General features: G+C 48.5%; 1 protein-coding gene across 1 annotated transcript in view; it reads right to left on the reverse strand.

The window, feature by feature from the left end:
- Positions 1-3,112: 3,112 nt before the first annotated feature.
- The window catches only part of UBE2R2 (ubiquitin conjugating enzyme E2 R2), a 54,998-nt gene continuing 41,695 nt past the window's right edge, over positions 3,113-16,415 (reverse strand). Inside the window, exons 3-5 of the mRNA XM_041422049.1 lie at positions 14,420-14,517; positions 7,862-7,996; positions 3,113-6,568 (exon numbers count right to left, since the gene is read on the reverse strand). Of these exons, the coding sequence (XP_041277983.1) occupies positions 6,349-6,568; positions 7,862-7,996; positions 14,420-14,517 (453 nt within the window). The 3' untranslated portion in view covers positions 3,113-6,348. The remainder of the gene's footprint in view (positions 6,569-7,861; positions 7,997-14,419; positions 14,518-16,415) is intronic.

Here is a 16,415-nt window from a genome sequence, read left to right on the forward strand (position 1 = left end):
CATCTGTGCGGGGAGAACTGCAGCCAGCCAGCCATCCTCTGTGTGACTCGCCTGCTTCCTCTTTGAGTTGCTGTTATATGTAATATATTTATGTATGTATTTGTAAATGTAATAGAGCCTAAATGTGGTTTTCTGCATCTTGAAGCCTGTTTTATTTTCTTTGTAGGAAAACTAATTATTCATTTTCCATCTGCACCAGGGCATCGTTCTTTGTTTTGTATTTTAAGTTCTGTGGGTTTTGCAACTCTGTCAGACAAAGACAAACTGCACCCTTTTTTTTTGGAGCTGGAGCCCATTTATTTAATGCAGTTCTAAATTCAGACAAATAAGGAGACCTGCCCTTCCAAAAACCTAAATCAAGATGTGTCCTGTTGGTTTGATTGTATCCCCCAACCCCCAATATAACTGTTATTTTAGAGGGGGAAAATAAAAGAAAGAAAATAAAAAAGTTCTGTGGGCCTTCCCCTTTCTTTCATTTCCTCCCTCCCACCCTCTTGCTGTGGAAGAAAAGCTCTTGTGGGCAGTTTCATCGCTGTGGCCTTGAGCTGCAGTCTCAACTTTTAATTTTTCAATTTTTTAATAATAATAAAAAGGACAGGGTTTTGGTTTTTGTTTGTGCAAAGGTTTTTTGTTGGTGGTATTTTTCTCTAGCAAGAGACTTTGGATGGCTCAGTGTGTCCTGGAACCTCCTTTGCATCATTAGAGGCAAAAACTATGTAGCGGTTTCTTAAATAAAAGTATAAGCTGTGTCTTGTACCTCTTTTTACCCTGAGCCACCTTCCCACGAAAGCCAGAGCTACTGGATGGAAACTTCATCTGTCCCTCCCCACTTTTTTTAAAACAAAAACCTTGGAGGCATCTCCTGGTCCTTCTTGTCCTGCACCAGTGCGGTGAATGTTCTAGGAGTTTCATTTCTTTACAGCCCTTCCTCCACCAAATAAAGATCTGATCATAACTGGTGTTTGTCTGCATTTTCAAAAGCTCCAGGAGTAGTTTTTCAAAGGCTCCAGGAGCAGTTTGACTTTTACAGCCTGTCCCTTTCCACCTGCTCCTGCAACAGCAGCCAAGCTGGGAGGGTAAGAGCAGCAGCTGGGTGTGACAGCAGTGGTTCACCCGTGAGCCCAGAGCTCCCAGGCACCCACAGCAGGATGGGAGCCGGGGCCACACCCTCACTGCTGCCATGAGCCACATGTTCTGCCTTTGGTGTCTCCTGGCCTGGTGCTCCGAGTACCTGAGAGCACTGGGATTGGTGAGGACAGAGCACAGCTGCAGCTCTGCCCTCTCGCTTTGCTCACGAGGTCCATGGGCTCCACTGGGAGGAAGAGCAGGGGTGAGAGCTCCTGAGGGAAGGCTCCTGCCCCAGACTTACCCTTCTGATCACCCTGTCCCCATGCAGCAGAGGAGGTGGGTAAATGCAAAGCACACAACAAGTAAGAGGCACTTATTCTTTCAGTATCCACAAGAAAAAAGAGGTCTGTTTCTACCCTGAGAACCATTTTTCTTTCTCTGTCACCAGCTCTTGCACCCTGTGAGACGCAGTTGTCACCTAGGCCTCCCCCAGACTCTGAGCAGCACAAGAACTACCATGGCATTCCTCTGCCCTGGCTTAGGGTTTGACACTGGTTGAACTCCCAGCAGCTGCTCCAAGCCCTTTTCAGCTGCTGTTCCACTGCCAACAGCTTTGGGACCTGATTGTCAAGGAGGGCAAAAATGTTTCTGCAGGCTGGAGCCCATCAGTATGTACAAGACTGCACCAGCAGCTGAGCCCTCAGAGCAGCAGCACCTCATTTACCCGCTTCAAAACACAGACTTCCCCAGAGCTGCCTTCACTCTCTTGAGGTCTTGTGCTGCCAGTGCTGCCCTGCAGGTGTAGCTCAGTTCTTGCGTGCCTGTCACAGTCCAGAAGCAGCTGAAGCTGGGAAAAGGCAACAGGGGAGAGGTGGTGCCAGCCCCTGAGGCTCCAGCAGCCCCTGAGGCTCAGGTCTCACACCTTCCCAGCTGCTCTGGGGTCCTGCCCACACAGCCACAGGCAGGCTCCTCTCCTATCTTTGTGAGACTCAACAAAATGTTTCTCCCTTCCCCTACATTGTCACTTTGGCAGGACTTGCCTGCAGCAATTTCACTCTCTAGGCCCTGACCACTGATGGCAGAGGCAAGGCTGCCCAGCTGCACTTGGCCACCAAGGAAAGAAGGGGAAAACCCCCCTTTGCTGCACCCCCGACTTACCCAGGGCAGGGTGGACTGGAGCCTTTGCCCTGCCTTTGATCCCACACTGCTGCTGGAGGAAGCAGCTGCTGGCAGTTCTGGGCAGCCCAGTGCTGTGGGGTCAGGCAGGAGATACAAGCAGGCCAGACCCCAGACAGCACCATCCCTCCCAGTCCCTTTCCCTAGGTTACAGACTGCTTTGGGAAGGCAGCTCCAAAATGCCATCGCCCTTCCTCCAGCTCAGCTGCGCGGCAGAAGCAGTTGGGCTCCAGCCACATTTGACTCAGCAGTTGCTGTGCTGCCATCGATACCAAGTGCAGCCAGTGCAACTCCCTAACACTTGTCCCACTAATTTTAGCTCGCCTGCAGCAGCCAGGGCACTGCAAACACCCTGCTCCTGCAGGGAACAGCCCGGGACCGGCAGGGCTGGCACCCGGCAGGGCTGGCAGCCATGACCTCAATTTCTCTGCCAAAGCTGCTCCCTGACCCAGCGGTCAAGCTCCTCCTTCCCCCCTGCCCAGCCCATTCAGGAGCACCGAGCTCCTGCCCTGCCAGGGCACTGGCCACCAGCAGCTCTGGCCCGAGTCCTGCATCCCTGCTCCAGTCACTTGAATCCATAACCACCTTCTCACTGGTCTCCCCCTTCCTACTTAGGAAGACTAAATATAACAGCATTTATTTGGCAAAAAGTCTGGCCTTTTGCCAAAGTCCTCTAATTCGGTTTGTTCTTTAGTCTCAGGTGCAGGCTGTCAAACAGCAGCATTGTTTTGCAATAAACTTATAGATACTGGTGTTTAAATATGTCCATTGATACCAGAGGAGCAATGAACTCATGAACAGCTGTTAAAGCTTTGAGGAACCCCTGCAATGCAACCAGCTCAAACGTGAAAGTAACAGCACGGAGATATTTTCATTTCACATTTTTATTAGTAGACAGATGTGCAGAAAAGACAAAATATAACTACTGAAGGAGAAGACAACACAAAAATGCATCAGTTAATTCTTTCTGGTAAATTATACTGAAGAAAAAAAGGAAAATACTTGGGAGTTCAGCTAAGAAAACTACTAAGAAATCTAGTGTACCCTGCTGGTTTCAGAATGGTTGAAAACTGCACTTGAAGGGACACGTAGCTGCAAATGTAAACGCTAATATTGACTGAAACAGGAGAAAAGGGGTTAAGAAAAACCCAGAATACACAGAGCAGGTAAACATTTTTCTGCAATCTCTTAAATAGTTTCAAAAAAATCCCCTCATACTTCAGTTGTATTTCAAAAAAAGGAAACCAGCAAGTCAACAAGCAATGACACTGCACAGGACAGTGGGGAAGAGAAATTAGTCTGGTTAATGTTGGAGCTCTCAAAAGAGGTTGCTTTTTTTGTCATTAAAAAAGGGTAACAGAAGAGTCATAATAATGCATCTTACAACACCAAGCTTGGAAATACAAGTCACTGGAGAGTATACAGTGAAGACGGTCAAAAGTACAAGGGAAATCCTGAAAGATGCAGTATCCTCATTTCCAACCAAGCCATCAGCAAAGCCAGTGTTGCCACACTCTGCTTCTTCACCCCCCACAGCCGCCCGGAAGCTGGAGCTTGGTGCCCCTGCCCTGGCGTGGCCCCGAGTCCAGTTCTGCAGCCGGGAGCATCAGGGGCCCATTTGCCAGCCCTGGCGCTGCCCTCGCAGGGCTGCTGTGAAGCTGGGGGTGCCCCACACTGACACTAAACGCAGGGGAGCCCCGCTGCAGGCTCCAAAAAGCACCTGGGGCTAAGTCCTTGCTGGAAGAAGGCTGACACCTCAGGAGGGTGCAGCTGCCTTCCCAGGTAACATGCAAGCCGGAGAGCGGGCGGCCGAGGGAGCGCCACTCGGGCAGAGGGATGCGCGCCGGGGCAGGGACTGTCCCTGTAAACCCCAGCCAAATAACACTTTGGAAACAGATCTGCCTCGGAGCCCCGAGGGCCTTCCTCTAATCTCCTCTCCTCGCATCTCCTCTCCGTCGGGGCAGCGCACTCGGAGCTTTTGCTCAGTCCTGCCCCGGCAGTCAGCCACGGAGCGGATCCACAACAAAGGCTGTTCCCACCGAAGCACCCCCGAGGGACCCGCAGCTGGGGACGTACCATGGAAAACCCTGAGACACACGGAGGGAGGCGCAGGCTCTGGTCAGGGGGATGCCTCTGTAGCTGTGGGGACCGAGGGTCCCGCGGGTCCCGCCCAAGCAGTGCCAGCACCTCCGGTCAGCTCCCGGGGCTGCCGACCCAGGGATCACGCCCAAGGGGAACTGGGGGCACGCACCGCAGCCAAACAGGAGCACGCTGCAGCGGGGAGAGCCGAGAGCCTGAGGAAGAGGGGTCTGAGACAGGAACATGCAGGATCCCCCTGAGCTCTGCCAAGGGCTCCCAAAAACATGCGGGAGGCTGAGCTCGGGGCATCAGCTGAAGCACACTGCTGAAGAGCCTGTCAAAGCCTGCTGCTGGGCCCTGAGCGGGGCTGCGCACCGCTGTGCCCGGAGCGGGCGGGGGAGAGCCCAGCGCGGACAGCCCCGACACCCCGCGGGCGCCGAAGCGAGCTCCCAACTCTGCCGGCCCCGCGGGCCCTTCTCTGAATTCCTCCGGGAAATGCATGCAAAGTACTCCTAAAAACAACCCAAAAAACAAAAAAACAAAACAAAACAAAAAAAAATCCCCAAAAAAACCCCCAAAACCAAACAAACTAAAATCTAGTCTTTGCTATCTCTTACCACTCTGCTGAAAAACCACAGTAAATAATTTGGCTCCATAAAAATGCAAGTGCTAGAGGAGAACAAGCAGAATTCTCTTTTAGGAGCTTTTCTGTGTGGAGTTGAAACCCCAATAACTACAGCTTCCATGTTTAGGCAGAGAATTAGAACGGAAGGCAATGCCTATGAGAGATGGGCAGAAATCCGGGAGCTAGGATCTCACACTCTATCACTTGGATTGTCTTTTTTGAAATCATAAACCTTTTTATCTCCCATATAATTACCTTTTCTGTGTAGACAAACCTAGATTTAAGCAAGTGCATGTCAGGTGCTTTTAAGCTCAGCTGTGCAGAGCTGCACCTGCCCACAGGTGACCTACACAAGCGACAGAAGGCAGCTCCAATGCACAGGGCTGCAGGGAGCAAGGGCTGCCAGCCAGCACGGGGCAGGAGGCTGCTGGTCTGTCCCACTGCCAAAAATAAGTCCAGCACAAACAGTGGCCCTCTGGGCAGCAGGATGCACATCTGCTCTCCTCCCTCCAGAGTGGCAGCTGGCAGCAGATCTCAGCAGAATGGCTAAACTGAACTTTTTCAACCCTATCCTAGTCTGGGGGGAAAAAAATAGAAAGAAAAAAAAATCAAAAAAAAAAAGAAATAGCAACCCAGGGCTCAGTTGTACAGATACGAAGTGTTAAGTGTTTATTTTAGGTTCATATCACAGGCCTTTTCCAGAGACAAAGCTGATTGTGCCCTCTAGGGCTCCAGGGGCCAGCTACTTCCTAACTTAGCAGGCTGAAAAGGAATACTGTACCTTTCAGTGACATCCCATCAAGCTCAACACACAGTAGCTTTACACTCTCCGCCCCACACCTTATAAAGGAAAAGCCACCACCACAAGGCTAAACGAATGTACACACGCTATTATTGTAAATGGAGCAGCTAAACCTTGGCAATTTGCTGTGGGGATTTTTTTTTTCTTCCCAGTAAATGCAGCACTTTGAGCTACCAAAAACCCGGCTTCCAATGGGTTTGTTCCAGCTTTAAATACATTAAACATCTCAATGCAAGACTGTATTTAATTCAAGAATCTAAACACGAGCAAACCTGTTTTGCTGTGAGCATTTTGTAGAGAAGTGAAAAGGGGAGTTTCTTTTTTAAAAAGAAATTGTAATACAGTGATGAAAGGGTTAAGAATGCAAGAATTCAGACATTCTGTGGAGGGTCTCTAAGAGGTCCATAAAAAAGGAGCGAACAGATCCATACAACAGGAGACAGCAGGAGACAAAGTTTTGTGTTGGGTTTTTTTTTTTTTTGTTTTTTTTTTTTTTTTGACACCCCCCCCCCACTTTTTTGCTGGACTGCTGCTAGGTTACCGCTGCTCCCTTCTGGCCTGAGTCGGCAGGGCAGTACAGGGGCATAGAGGGAGCAGGTCACGACTCCTCATTGCCAGAATCATCATCATCGTAACAGTCGGCATCCTCCTCCTCCTCGTCTTCATCGTCAATGTCGTCATCGTACAAGTCGTCGTAAAGCAAATCTGAACTGTTGTCATTGGAAGGCACTTTAGTTTTGATGCAGTACTCTGCCAGCGTAGTGGGGACCTTCACACCATCCTTCTCTGCCTCAGCTTTGGTAGCCAAAACCTGTTTCCTGTGGGGAGAGGGACACACCAGGAATGTGAGCAGGGCTGTGGGCCAGTGGCTCAGCTCCCCACCCTCCTCGCCAGGCCCTGTCCAGCCCTCCTGGCAGCTGGGGAAGGGAGCTGAGGTTTGCAGGAGGCACCACAAACAGCACTGGAAACAGATTTGGGTCCTGCAGCCTCAGGCCTGGAAGCATGCCAAGGGGTTTGCAGCACACACGCTCTCAGCAACACATGAAATCAGTTATTCCACAGGCTCTGCACTGTGGACAGACCTGCCAGAGGCCAAAGCAAATTCCATTCGCTACTGTAGGGACGGTCAGGGATTTCCTAGGATGATTTATTGACTCTGCTGTTGACTACTCTCCCACAGCATGCTCAAAATTGCAACTCCCACAAGCCTTTGGCAGCTCTCAGCTCCCACTGGAGGGTCAGAGCAGCTGGGGCGCATGGCAGCACCCCAGGACACAGCCTGGGGCTCACAGAAGCCAAGTGTTTTCCATCACCCCGAGCCAGGCCTGGCTGCTGCATCCCAGCAGGGAGGAGCAGATGGCAGCCTGTCCTCTCACCCACCCAGGGCCCATCAGTCTGCTCTTCCCTGTGGGGAGTGCACCCAGCTCTGCTGGAGCCGAGGGAGCTGGAGGATTCTCTGCACAGGCAGAGCCCCGCTGGCTCCACCCAGCTGGCACAGACAATGCAGATGTGGCCTCGTGCCAGCAGTCCTGCTCCAGGCTGGGCTGTCCCTCCACAGCAGCCCTGGCCCACGCTCACATCATCCCCTGCAGCTCCTGATGAGCTCCATGGACTTCTCCAAGGGCAGGACTGAGCAGTGGTTCCAGCTAATCCAACCCATCTCTGCAAGCCCTTGACAAATCCTGCTGATGCTCCTTTGAATTGGAGGGACAAGATTATGATTCATGCATGCATTAAGAACAGAAATTAGTAGGATGTAGTCAGTTTGCATCACATCCCAAGCAATGCAGGGCTTAAAGACAAGCAGGGACTTAGACTGGGATTTACTAGTAGCCAATAGGTTTTGCAGAGCATCATGACAGATTAGTCTGAAAAAAGAACAATTTAAAGACAAATCAGCCCAGTCCTCCTGCCCCAGAAGTTTGCACTGCTTCTGTGTGCTGAAAATTCTGGAGGGACCTGAAGCACGGACTTAGAATAAGACACTGAAATTAATTTCCAAATTACATTCTGCTGCGAGAAGCTGGTTTTAGCAAATTCTGGAAGCAGCCTGTTTGACAGGATTCAAAGCAGAATGCTGGTAGCCCAGCATCACAACTGGCAAAGCTTACCTAATGATTTCGGCGTACTCCTTGTCTTTTCCTTTACTGTCCCTCCATTTCCTGAACATGACTGACGCATCCACATTGGCTGGGGAGAATGTGTTGGGCTCATTAAGCAAAGAGATTACACTCAGTAAGATAGTCCTGAAAGAGGTAACCACAACAGCAGAGTCAGAGCTAACGCATTCATGGATTCTGGATATCCACAACTTCTTTAGGTGTTGCATCATAAACTTGTTTGAAGTCATCTTAAGTTGAGAACAGTGTTTTTAGGTGAGAACAGGTATTTATGAACCTCAGGCCCTGGACATTGGTGTAGGGAAGGTGATACAACACAAACCTCATGTGACTTCACACCATTGTGTCTGTGCTTGGGACAGGGCAGCACAGAAAGCTACAATCAGACCAGAATTCACCTTGTCTGCACTATCCACAGAAGGGATGGGGCTGGAAATCTGTTCTGTAAGCTGTTCCCTGGCGGCTTGCAGCCTCCAGCAGGAAGTCAGGCTGTTTGCCTGTCCTGCATAAGGAGAAGGACCACTACGACCCAAGGCCAGCAGAAAAGGCTGCACTACTTTTCCCCCGCCCTGCCAGGTGGTTGGGAGGCTGAGGCTGGGGCAGGACTCTCCTCAGCTCGTGCCCCACTCAGGCTGCAGCAGCAGCTCTCAAGCACAGCAAGGGAAAGACAGTGCAGATGCTTTTCAATGCCCAGGCAAGGCGCCAGGGCCAGTGGGATTCAGCTGCTGTTACTCAGCACAGTCAACACGAGCCAGTCATGTAACCCCTGTCAGGCAGGTGGGCAGGCAGTCTTCAGGATTTCCAGCCAGGTGCCCTGCTCTGCTGGCATTTACCAGCTGCAAACACCATGCTCGTGCCCAGAGCTTTCTCCTGCAGTTCCTAGAACCCTGCACTTGAGAGCTGCAGCCTTTGCTGCTCACACCCTGCCTCACCCAGCACAAACACCCATACCCATACCCACCCAGCCACCGGCTGCAGCTGCCACCATGACGGCACCACTCATCCCAGTGGTCCTGCCAGCAACAGCTTCCCTTGCGAGTGGAAGGGACAAACAAGGGACAGGGAAAAGTTCCTGAAACACAGCATTACCTAATGGCCACTTTGCAGACCTTGATGAAAGGAGACTGGGAGCCGCAGTCCTGTTTGCACTGCTTCAGGGGCATGTTCAGAGCACATCTACCAGATCATATATCTGGGTACAATTCCAGGAAATGCTTGGTCATTTGGATACTTAGTATCTTGAAAGGTTTTGAAAATAAACACTTGTATCTGAACAGACTGTTCAGCACAGCTATCAAGAGAGTCTTATACAATTCATTTTCTAAATTATATAATTCTGTACGAAAAGAGAACAGCAGCTCTGGAAGAAACTGTCTCATTGGATTGGAATGATGGGCATAAGAGATCATTTTCTACTTCATCTCAAGAATTTAAGAGCCTTTGATTCCCTGCAAACAGGCCAGCGTGTTAGCTCCAGCATCATGCAGCAGCTTTCTGCAGAGCAAAATCTAGGGAAGGCCAAGGACAGGAATTCATATTTCAATTTAGCATCTGCAGAGAGGAAAAGCCAATATTCACTGTAGTGGCCAGACACCAAAGTTACTGCAAAGCTACTTAAATACACCAAGACAACTGTATTAGAAGTGAAGCTCTCTGAGCTCTTCCTTCCTATCCAGCACATTAGATCAGCTCCATCACTGCTGATATCTTTAAGACCTGGACAGTGTCCTCCAACTCACACCTGGCTGCCTTGAACAAGGCACAAGGTACAGTAACAGAAAGGCATCCCAGCATGGGGGACCTGACAGGACTAAAACCACTAAAAAAGTTCAACCATGTGGGACTGAAAACCTCAGCACCTGATGCCAACTGCATGGGCTGGGATATTGTCAGGGATCTGTCTCCCCTTCAGACAGGGCTGCTGTAGCATGAAAGAGCAGCCAGGAGAGGCTCAAAGAAACAGACCTCTTCTTGTTTTTTCTCCTGTATCAACATAAGAAGACTCAGACACAGATCAATTTTTTCCCAAAGAGACATGATGTAGATTGGCTGGTGCTCCTAACCAGCACATCCTATTATATTCCTTGTTGAAAAAGGAATTTTTTAAAATGTTATTTTAATGTTAAAAAATGTTATTTTTTAAATTCCAGCTGCTATCCACATTTCAGCCTCTCAGAGCCATCTCAAGAGGTAGGTATAGATTGGTCCAAGTGCATTTTTGCCTTCTGGTATAAAGTCAAAAGTTTTAGCCTAGGCTGCACTGACAGTCACGTTCCTGGATCAAGCTGTTCATGGAATCTACCCAGATCTCAGGCAGCAAAAAAAAGACAAGAAAGATGTGAGTCCTCAAGAAAGAAAGCAATAGGCAGACAGTACCTCACCTATTCACAGGAGATACAGGTGTACCAGTACCTTGAATACTGGCAGAGTCCTGGCCTGTGCAGTCCAAGGGCAAGGGAGATGTGGAGAAAGCCAATTAAAATGATCACAGAGCCTCAACCCCGAGCCTTCTGCCACTCACTCAGCTCCATGGGACACAGGAAGCAGTATTCTCTGCCAAACAGATCAGAGCTGCATTCCTTCACATCTTGCTGGCTTTTGCTGTGTTTACTCATGCCTGCATCACCTAGCTCTTAGTGATGGGAAGGTCCATACTGATTGTGTTTAAAAAATTAAATGAGCCTGCATGACACCCTCAGAAGCACAGGTGAACTCTCACAGCTGAAGAATGAATTTTCCCCTTCAGACACTCTAACTCCGCTCATCTGTGGGGAAATAGTCAACATGTGGCAGCATTTACAGGATTCAGCAGCGGAGGAGCAGCTCCCTCCCACATCTTCAGTCCCTCTGCCTCCTGTCTGACACTTGGAGCTTTCCCAAGCCAGATGGGACCCCAGCAGGATGTGCTTCTGCTGGCACTCGCCCAACTGGTGATGGTGGTAGCAGGCTAGAAGTGAAGGACCAGTTTTATTTGCATTTGCTGAGGAATGTTTTGACCAATCACCCTTAAGCCCAAAATTATTCAAGAGCATAAGCACCGAAAACTGCAACTGTGGTGAGGGACAGCAGAAATTAGAGAACAAGCACCATGAGAAGTTCTGTGTCAGTCTCTAGGGTTGAATATAATGAAGTACTCAACATATATGTGTGATATATGTAATTAATGCCCAAAGTGTTTCCTAACTGTGAGTTAAGGCTTGTCATCTTTATTTGACAGTGTCTTGTAATGAGAATGAAATTCAGCTGCTGTTTCAAAAACATGGAGAGGTTAGGCCTTGAATGTGTCCGGTACTTAGTGGTTCTTTGTAATTTTGGCAAGAAGAAAACCAACAGCTGCTCCCAACACCACTCAGGAGGACAGGAGACAGACAAACAATGGAAGACAGACAAATGGCAGAATGCTGCAAAGTTGCTTCTACTGGTCATAATACTCAAAAACATCCTGTATTGTGTTTGCAGGGCCAAGTTTTGGTAGCCAGGGGGCTACAAGGGTGGCTTCTGTGAGGAGCTGCCAAAAACTTCCTCTATGTCCAGCAGAGCCTGGCAGCTCCAAGGACAGATGTGCCACTGGTCAAGGCTGGGCTAATTGGAAAGGGTGGTAATGTCTCTGTGATAACATATTTAATAAGAAAGAAGCTTTAATTGTGTCCAGAGAAGAGTGGAGTGAGAACATGTGAGAGGAACAACCCTGCAGACATTCAGATCAGTGCAGAAGGAGGGGCAGGAGCTCCAGGTATTGGAGCAGAGATTCCCCTGCAGCCTATGGTCAAGACAATGGTGAGGCAGCTGTGCCCCTGCAGCCCAGGGAGGACAGGGGGAGCAGAGATCCACCCACAGCCCCTGAGAATGCCAGGCTGGAGCAGGGGGATGCCCAAAGGGGGCTGTGGTCCTGTGGGAGACCCATGGTGAGAGTAGCACTCACTGGAGCAGCTTGTCCTTGAAGGACTGCATTCTGTGGAAGTGTGACCCATGCTGCAGCAGTCTGGGGAAGACTACTGCCCATGGGGTGGACCCAAGCTGGCAGAGTTCATGCAGAACTGGCATGCTGTGGGAAGAACCCCACGGCACAGCAGGGGAACACTCCTCATCCTTAGCAGCAGGAGAAACAATGTGTGATGAACTGACTATAACCCCCATTCCACTACTGCCATACACTGGTGTGGTAGGAGGTAGAGCTGGGAAGGAGGGAGAGGTGGGGGGAAGGTGTTTTTAAGGTCCTATTTTACTTCTCATTATCCTGCTTTGATTTTGTTGGCAACAAATTTAATTACTATCTCTAATTCTAGCCTATTTTGCCCGTGATGGTGTTTGGTGAGTGATGTTTCCTGGTCCTTATCTGCTGCAGAAGAACATCAGAACAACGAACAGGTAGGTAAGGCTGTGAAGATTGGACTAGCTCAGGTAGACTAAGGCTGGGAGCAAAAGGGTGAGCTATTGGCCCTAGGCCAATTCAGGATATCTAGGAAGGGGTGCAACATACAGATGGGCTCATGACTGAGGGGTGGACCTGACCATAGAGGCCATCACACAGGTTATCCACAAATGTGAAAGATGAGCTGCCATCAAGTGAGCCACACAAGTGAAATATCCCTGGAACAGAGGGCGGTGGCTGGGTTTCCAGTGTGGTGAGGCCTGGCAAACAGATTACACCGGGCCACAAACATGCCAAGGCAAGAGTTACATACTCACTATGTCAGAGGCAACAACAGGCTGGAAATGTACCCAGAAAACCATGCCACTGCTTGGAACACAATCTCAGGTCTTGAGAGACACCTTTTGTGGTGACATGGTACCCCAGAGAGAACTGAATCAGGCAATGGGACTAATTTTCAAAATAATCTTATAAATTCTAAAGCAAAGAAACATTGAGGGAATATATCGTATCCCTTACCACCCACAAGCCTCTGGAAAGACTGAGAAATGCTGAAGACTGTTAAGAGTTTTAGGTAACAGGACATGGAAGCACTATAATGCAAATTTTGTAGAAGCCACTTGGCTAGTCAATGCTAAGAGATCTGCTAACTGCACTGATCCTGCCCAAACTAAGCCCACAGACACTGTGGGAGGAGATAAGATCCCTGCACTACACATAGGAAAGTGGCTGGGGAAGTCAGTGCAGATTCTCCTCCCATGGGAAAAGGCAAACACATTGGTGGGATTGTTTTTACCCAAGGACCTGGGTGTATTTGTACTTGTGGAAGGATGGGGAGACCGAGTATGTACCTCAAGGAAATTTAATCTTGGAGGAAAAACAAACTGTATGAGTTTTATGTTGCAGGAAGTAAAGGAACAGGAAGAACATGACCTGACAAAGAATGAATTTTGTGAGGAGTAAGGAGAATGTGATGATGATGTGAGCCAGGCTAGTGACAACGATTAAGTGTGCTGCTTCTCCTGTTTTGACCACCCATCCTGATGGAGTAGAGCACAGCTCATAGATCTGGAGGGGTGGAGGAAGCCATGAAACATGAGAATAATATCCATCTGTGAAAGGACAGCTTAATGAAAATGTGTTTGGTATAGAGACAGTTCAAGGATATAGTTTGGGTTGTACGTGTGGGTAAGAAGGGATTCCTTCCACACAGAAGGGTTGTATGTGTGGGTAAGATGAGAAAGAAATACAGTGGAACAGTAGGAAGATAAATAAATTATATGGGATCTAAACATGACACAAATGGTATGGAATAAAGAGTGGAGATTGTATTGAGTTTGCTGAGCTGCAGCTCATTTTCTCAGAGCAGCCCTCAGTAATTTCCACTCATAGTTAGAAAGGTATGATAACACACAAGTGTTTTGGCTACTGCTGAGCAGTGCTGGCACAGCATCAGTGCTGTCTAACATTCCCCACTCCCCCATCAAGGGACTGAGAAGTGGCAAGATCCTAAGATGGGACACAACCATGCCAGCTGGTCCAACTTAACCAAAGGGATATTTCATACCATATAACATCAGCTCAGACACGAAAGCTAAGTGAGAGAGGAGGAATGCGGGACATTTGTTATATCACAATGTTTGCCTTCTGGAGCAACTGCTATGTGTGCTGAAGCCCTGCTTCCTGGGAAGTGGCTGAATGTTGCTCAGTGGTAAGTAGAGATTAATTTTCTTTTTCCCTCTGCTTATGTGCACAAGCATTTGCTATTGCTTTAGTAAACTGCCTTATCTCAAACGCAGAAGTTGTTTTCCGTGTTATTTTTCTCTCCTGTGTCCCAGAGGAAAGGGGAGTAATAGAGCAGTTTGGTGTGCACCTGGAACCCATTACACATACTTTTCCACTAGTGGTACTTTGAAGAAGATAGCAGTGACTGAGAGAGGCTTCAACGTTTGAGATAATTTGCCTTCAGAGTATGAAACCCTGTGAATAGTACAGAAGGCTCCACACTGTCAGCCCAGTATGTTCAGACAGACTGGTAAGTCTGGTTCCCACTTGATTCAAGCCCTAAGCCCTACAAAACCTTAAATTCCCTCCCAAACCTCTCCCACCATAGGTCTTAGGTCTTGTAGAGATGGCAGGCCTTTGAGGTCACCACTGCACAACACATTCACAGTTACCTGACATTTTGGGTAGGGTTCCACCTCTCTGATGGCAGCTCTCCACTTTGTGGGTCATCTACAGGTGGGTGAAGAATTGAAATACATACATCTCCATTCTGCAAGACAGAAAAAAACACTGAAAATAGTTTGACTGGAGGCTGAGGCCTGATGACTCAAATCCACACTCTGGCTGTCTTCTTATCAGTTTAGCCTTGTTGATATGAACATCCAAGTGCCAGCAAAAATCAACAAGGGTTGGAAATGGTTCTGAATTCTTCCTGGATCTACTTTATACCCAAGGGCTAGGCTGCAAACTGGCAAAAAAACCCAATATAAAACCAAGGGGTTTAAAGAATGTACCGAAGTAAGCAAATATAGTAATAATGCAACACAAAAGTAGATTGGTCTCCAGATACCAAATACTACTGTCACAGTGACATGAGGTTTAATCACAGGAGACCCCAAGTAGGGTTAAAGAAAATTTGTGTTCTCAATGGTAGCTTGAGCTAGCTACAGGAAATTTTTGAATTGAAGGGTTTAATCACCATCTACTAGCTCAGGTATGAAAACATTACGTCCCCCAGGACACAAGGACCTTGAACAGATGGTGTGGGGCAGGCTTACACAGCTCCCCTAGGACACAGCTGTTCAAAATAACAGATGAAAAAGCAGGAGATGCTCTCTGAAGGTTTCACTGAAAATCCCTTCCAGCACGCAAAGGAAGAATATTCTGGCAGCATGTGGAAGCCATACAGCCACATAATCCTCAATATGTGTTCTACTCACCAGTGTTATGGCCTGAATATAGATTTAAAGCTCTATAATGCCTATTTAGGAAAGCTGTCAACCCAATTCTCCATCAGCAACAGCACTCTGACACAACTGCTTTGCAGGAGGGCTGGAGCAGTATCCACCCTGGCTGATATCCTCCACTGAGGCAGAATCCAGGGACTCGCATGGTACCAGTGCCTTACTGCAGGATGGGGTGAAGGTGCAGATGAGGCCTGAGGCCAGCCAGCAGATATTGGCCTCTCCAGGCCCCCTGGGCTTTGCAGCCAGCTGTGGGGCAGCACTCATACTGTCCCCTGTCACCCCAGTCCAGGGCACAGACTGATGACAGGATCAGCTCTGTTCAGGACTCCAGGCTGGAAGCTTCCCACACACCTGGTCTCACATCCTTCCAACACGGCTCAGAGCACAGAGCAGGGCTGCTCACAGCAACAGCATCCGTGCCTTTGAGCCCAGGCCAGTGATCTCAGCTACAGATAGCAGCAGCTCACCTAGGGGGTTGTGATCTGTATCCAGATTTCAGCAGTGCACTATTCATGCCAGGTATGCTAATCTAGCAGGCCCTTGTCACTTTGAAGCAGGTTTTAGTCAAGAACACAGCAAGGCAGCACCTGGAGCTGCTGAATTCCAAAGCACATACTTACATTGCTGGAACAGTTTGCTTTAAGAAGGCAGTTTCCCTTTTAAGACCCCAACAGGCTTGTGAAGTCTTGAAATTTTTTTTTAGTATCACTTCAAGCTGAAGTTAACTTTACTAATATTAGATTATGCTCAGTCTACTCTGCTATCACTAATAATTTCCATTAATTTTTTCTTTAACCTTTTCCTGGAAGAATGCAATGCAAGTGGCCAGAGGAAGTATCTCAGCACTTGGGAGAAGTTCCTGAAGCAATCAGGTCAGCAGCATGTGGCCAAGCAGATATTTGGCAAAATGAAGACAGAGGGAAGCAACGATGTGAGAAGTTTTTGTCTTGCCACAATCAATGTTACATGTTTGGGAACTGCACTGCTTTAAGAATCTGGAAGGGTGAAGGTATAATGGGGCCTGATGAGGTCAGCACAAAGGGATCAGAACAGTCAAAGGCCAAGACTTTCACTACATGCATTTTTGAAAGACATAAACAAGGAGAATGGGGTGTTGATCTGCCATTGAGATATATTTCTATCAGGCCTGACAACTGTTATGTCATAAAAATAAAGATCAAGTGAATGCAGTTTTACATCT

This window comes from Onychostruthus taczanowskii, unplaced genomic scaffold, assembly GCF_017590055.1.
Source record: "Onychostruthus taczanowskii isolate IOZ18803 unplaced genomic scaffold, ASM1759005v1 scaffold70, whole genome shotgun sequence".
Taxonomy (NCBI): Eukaryota; Metazoa; Chordata; class Aves; order Passeriformes; family Passeridae; genus Onychostruthus; species Onychostruthus taczanowskii.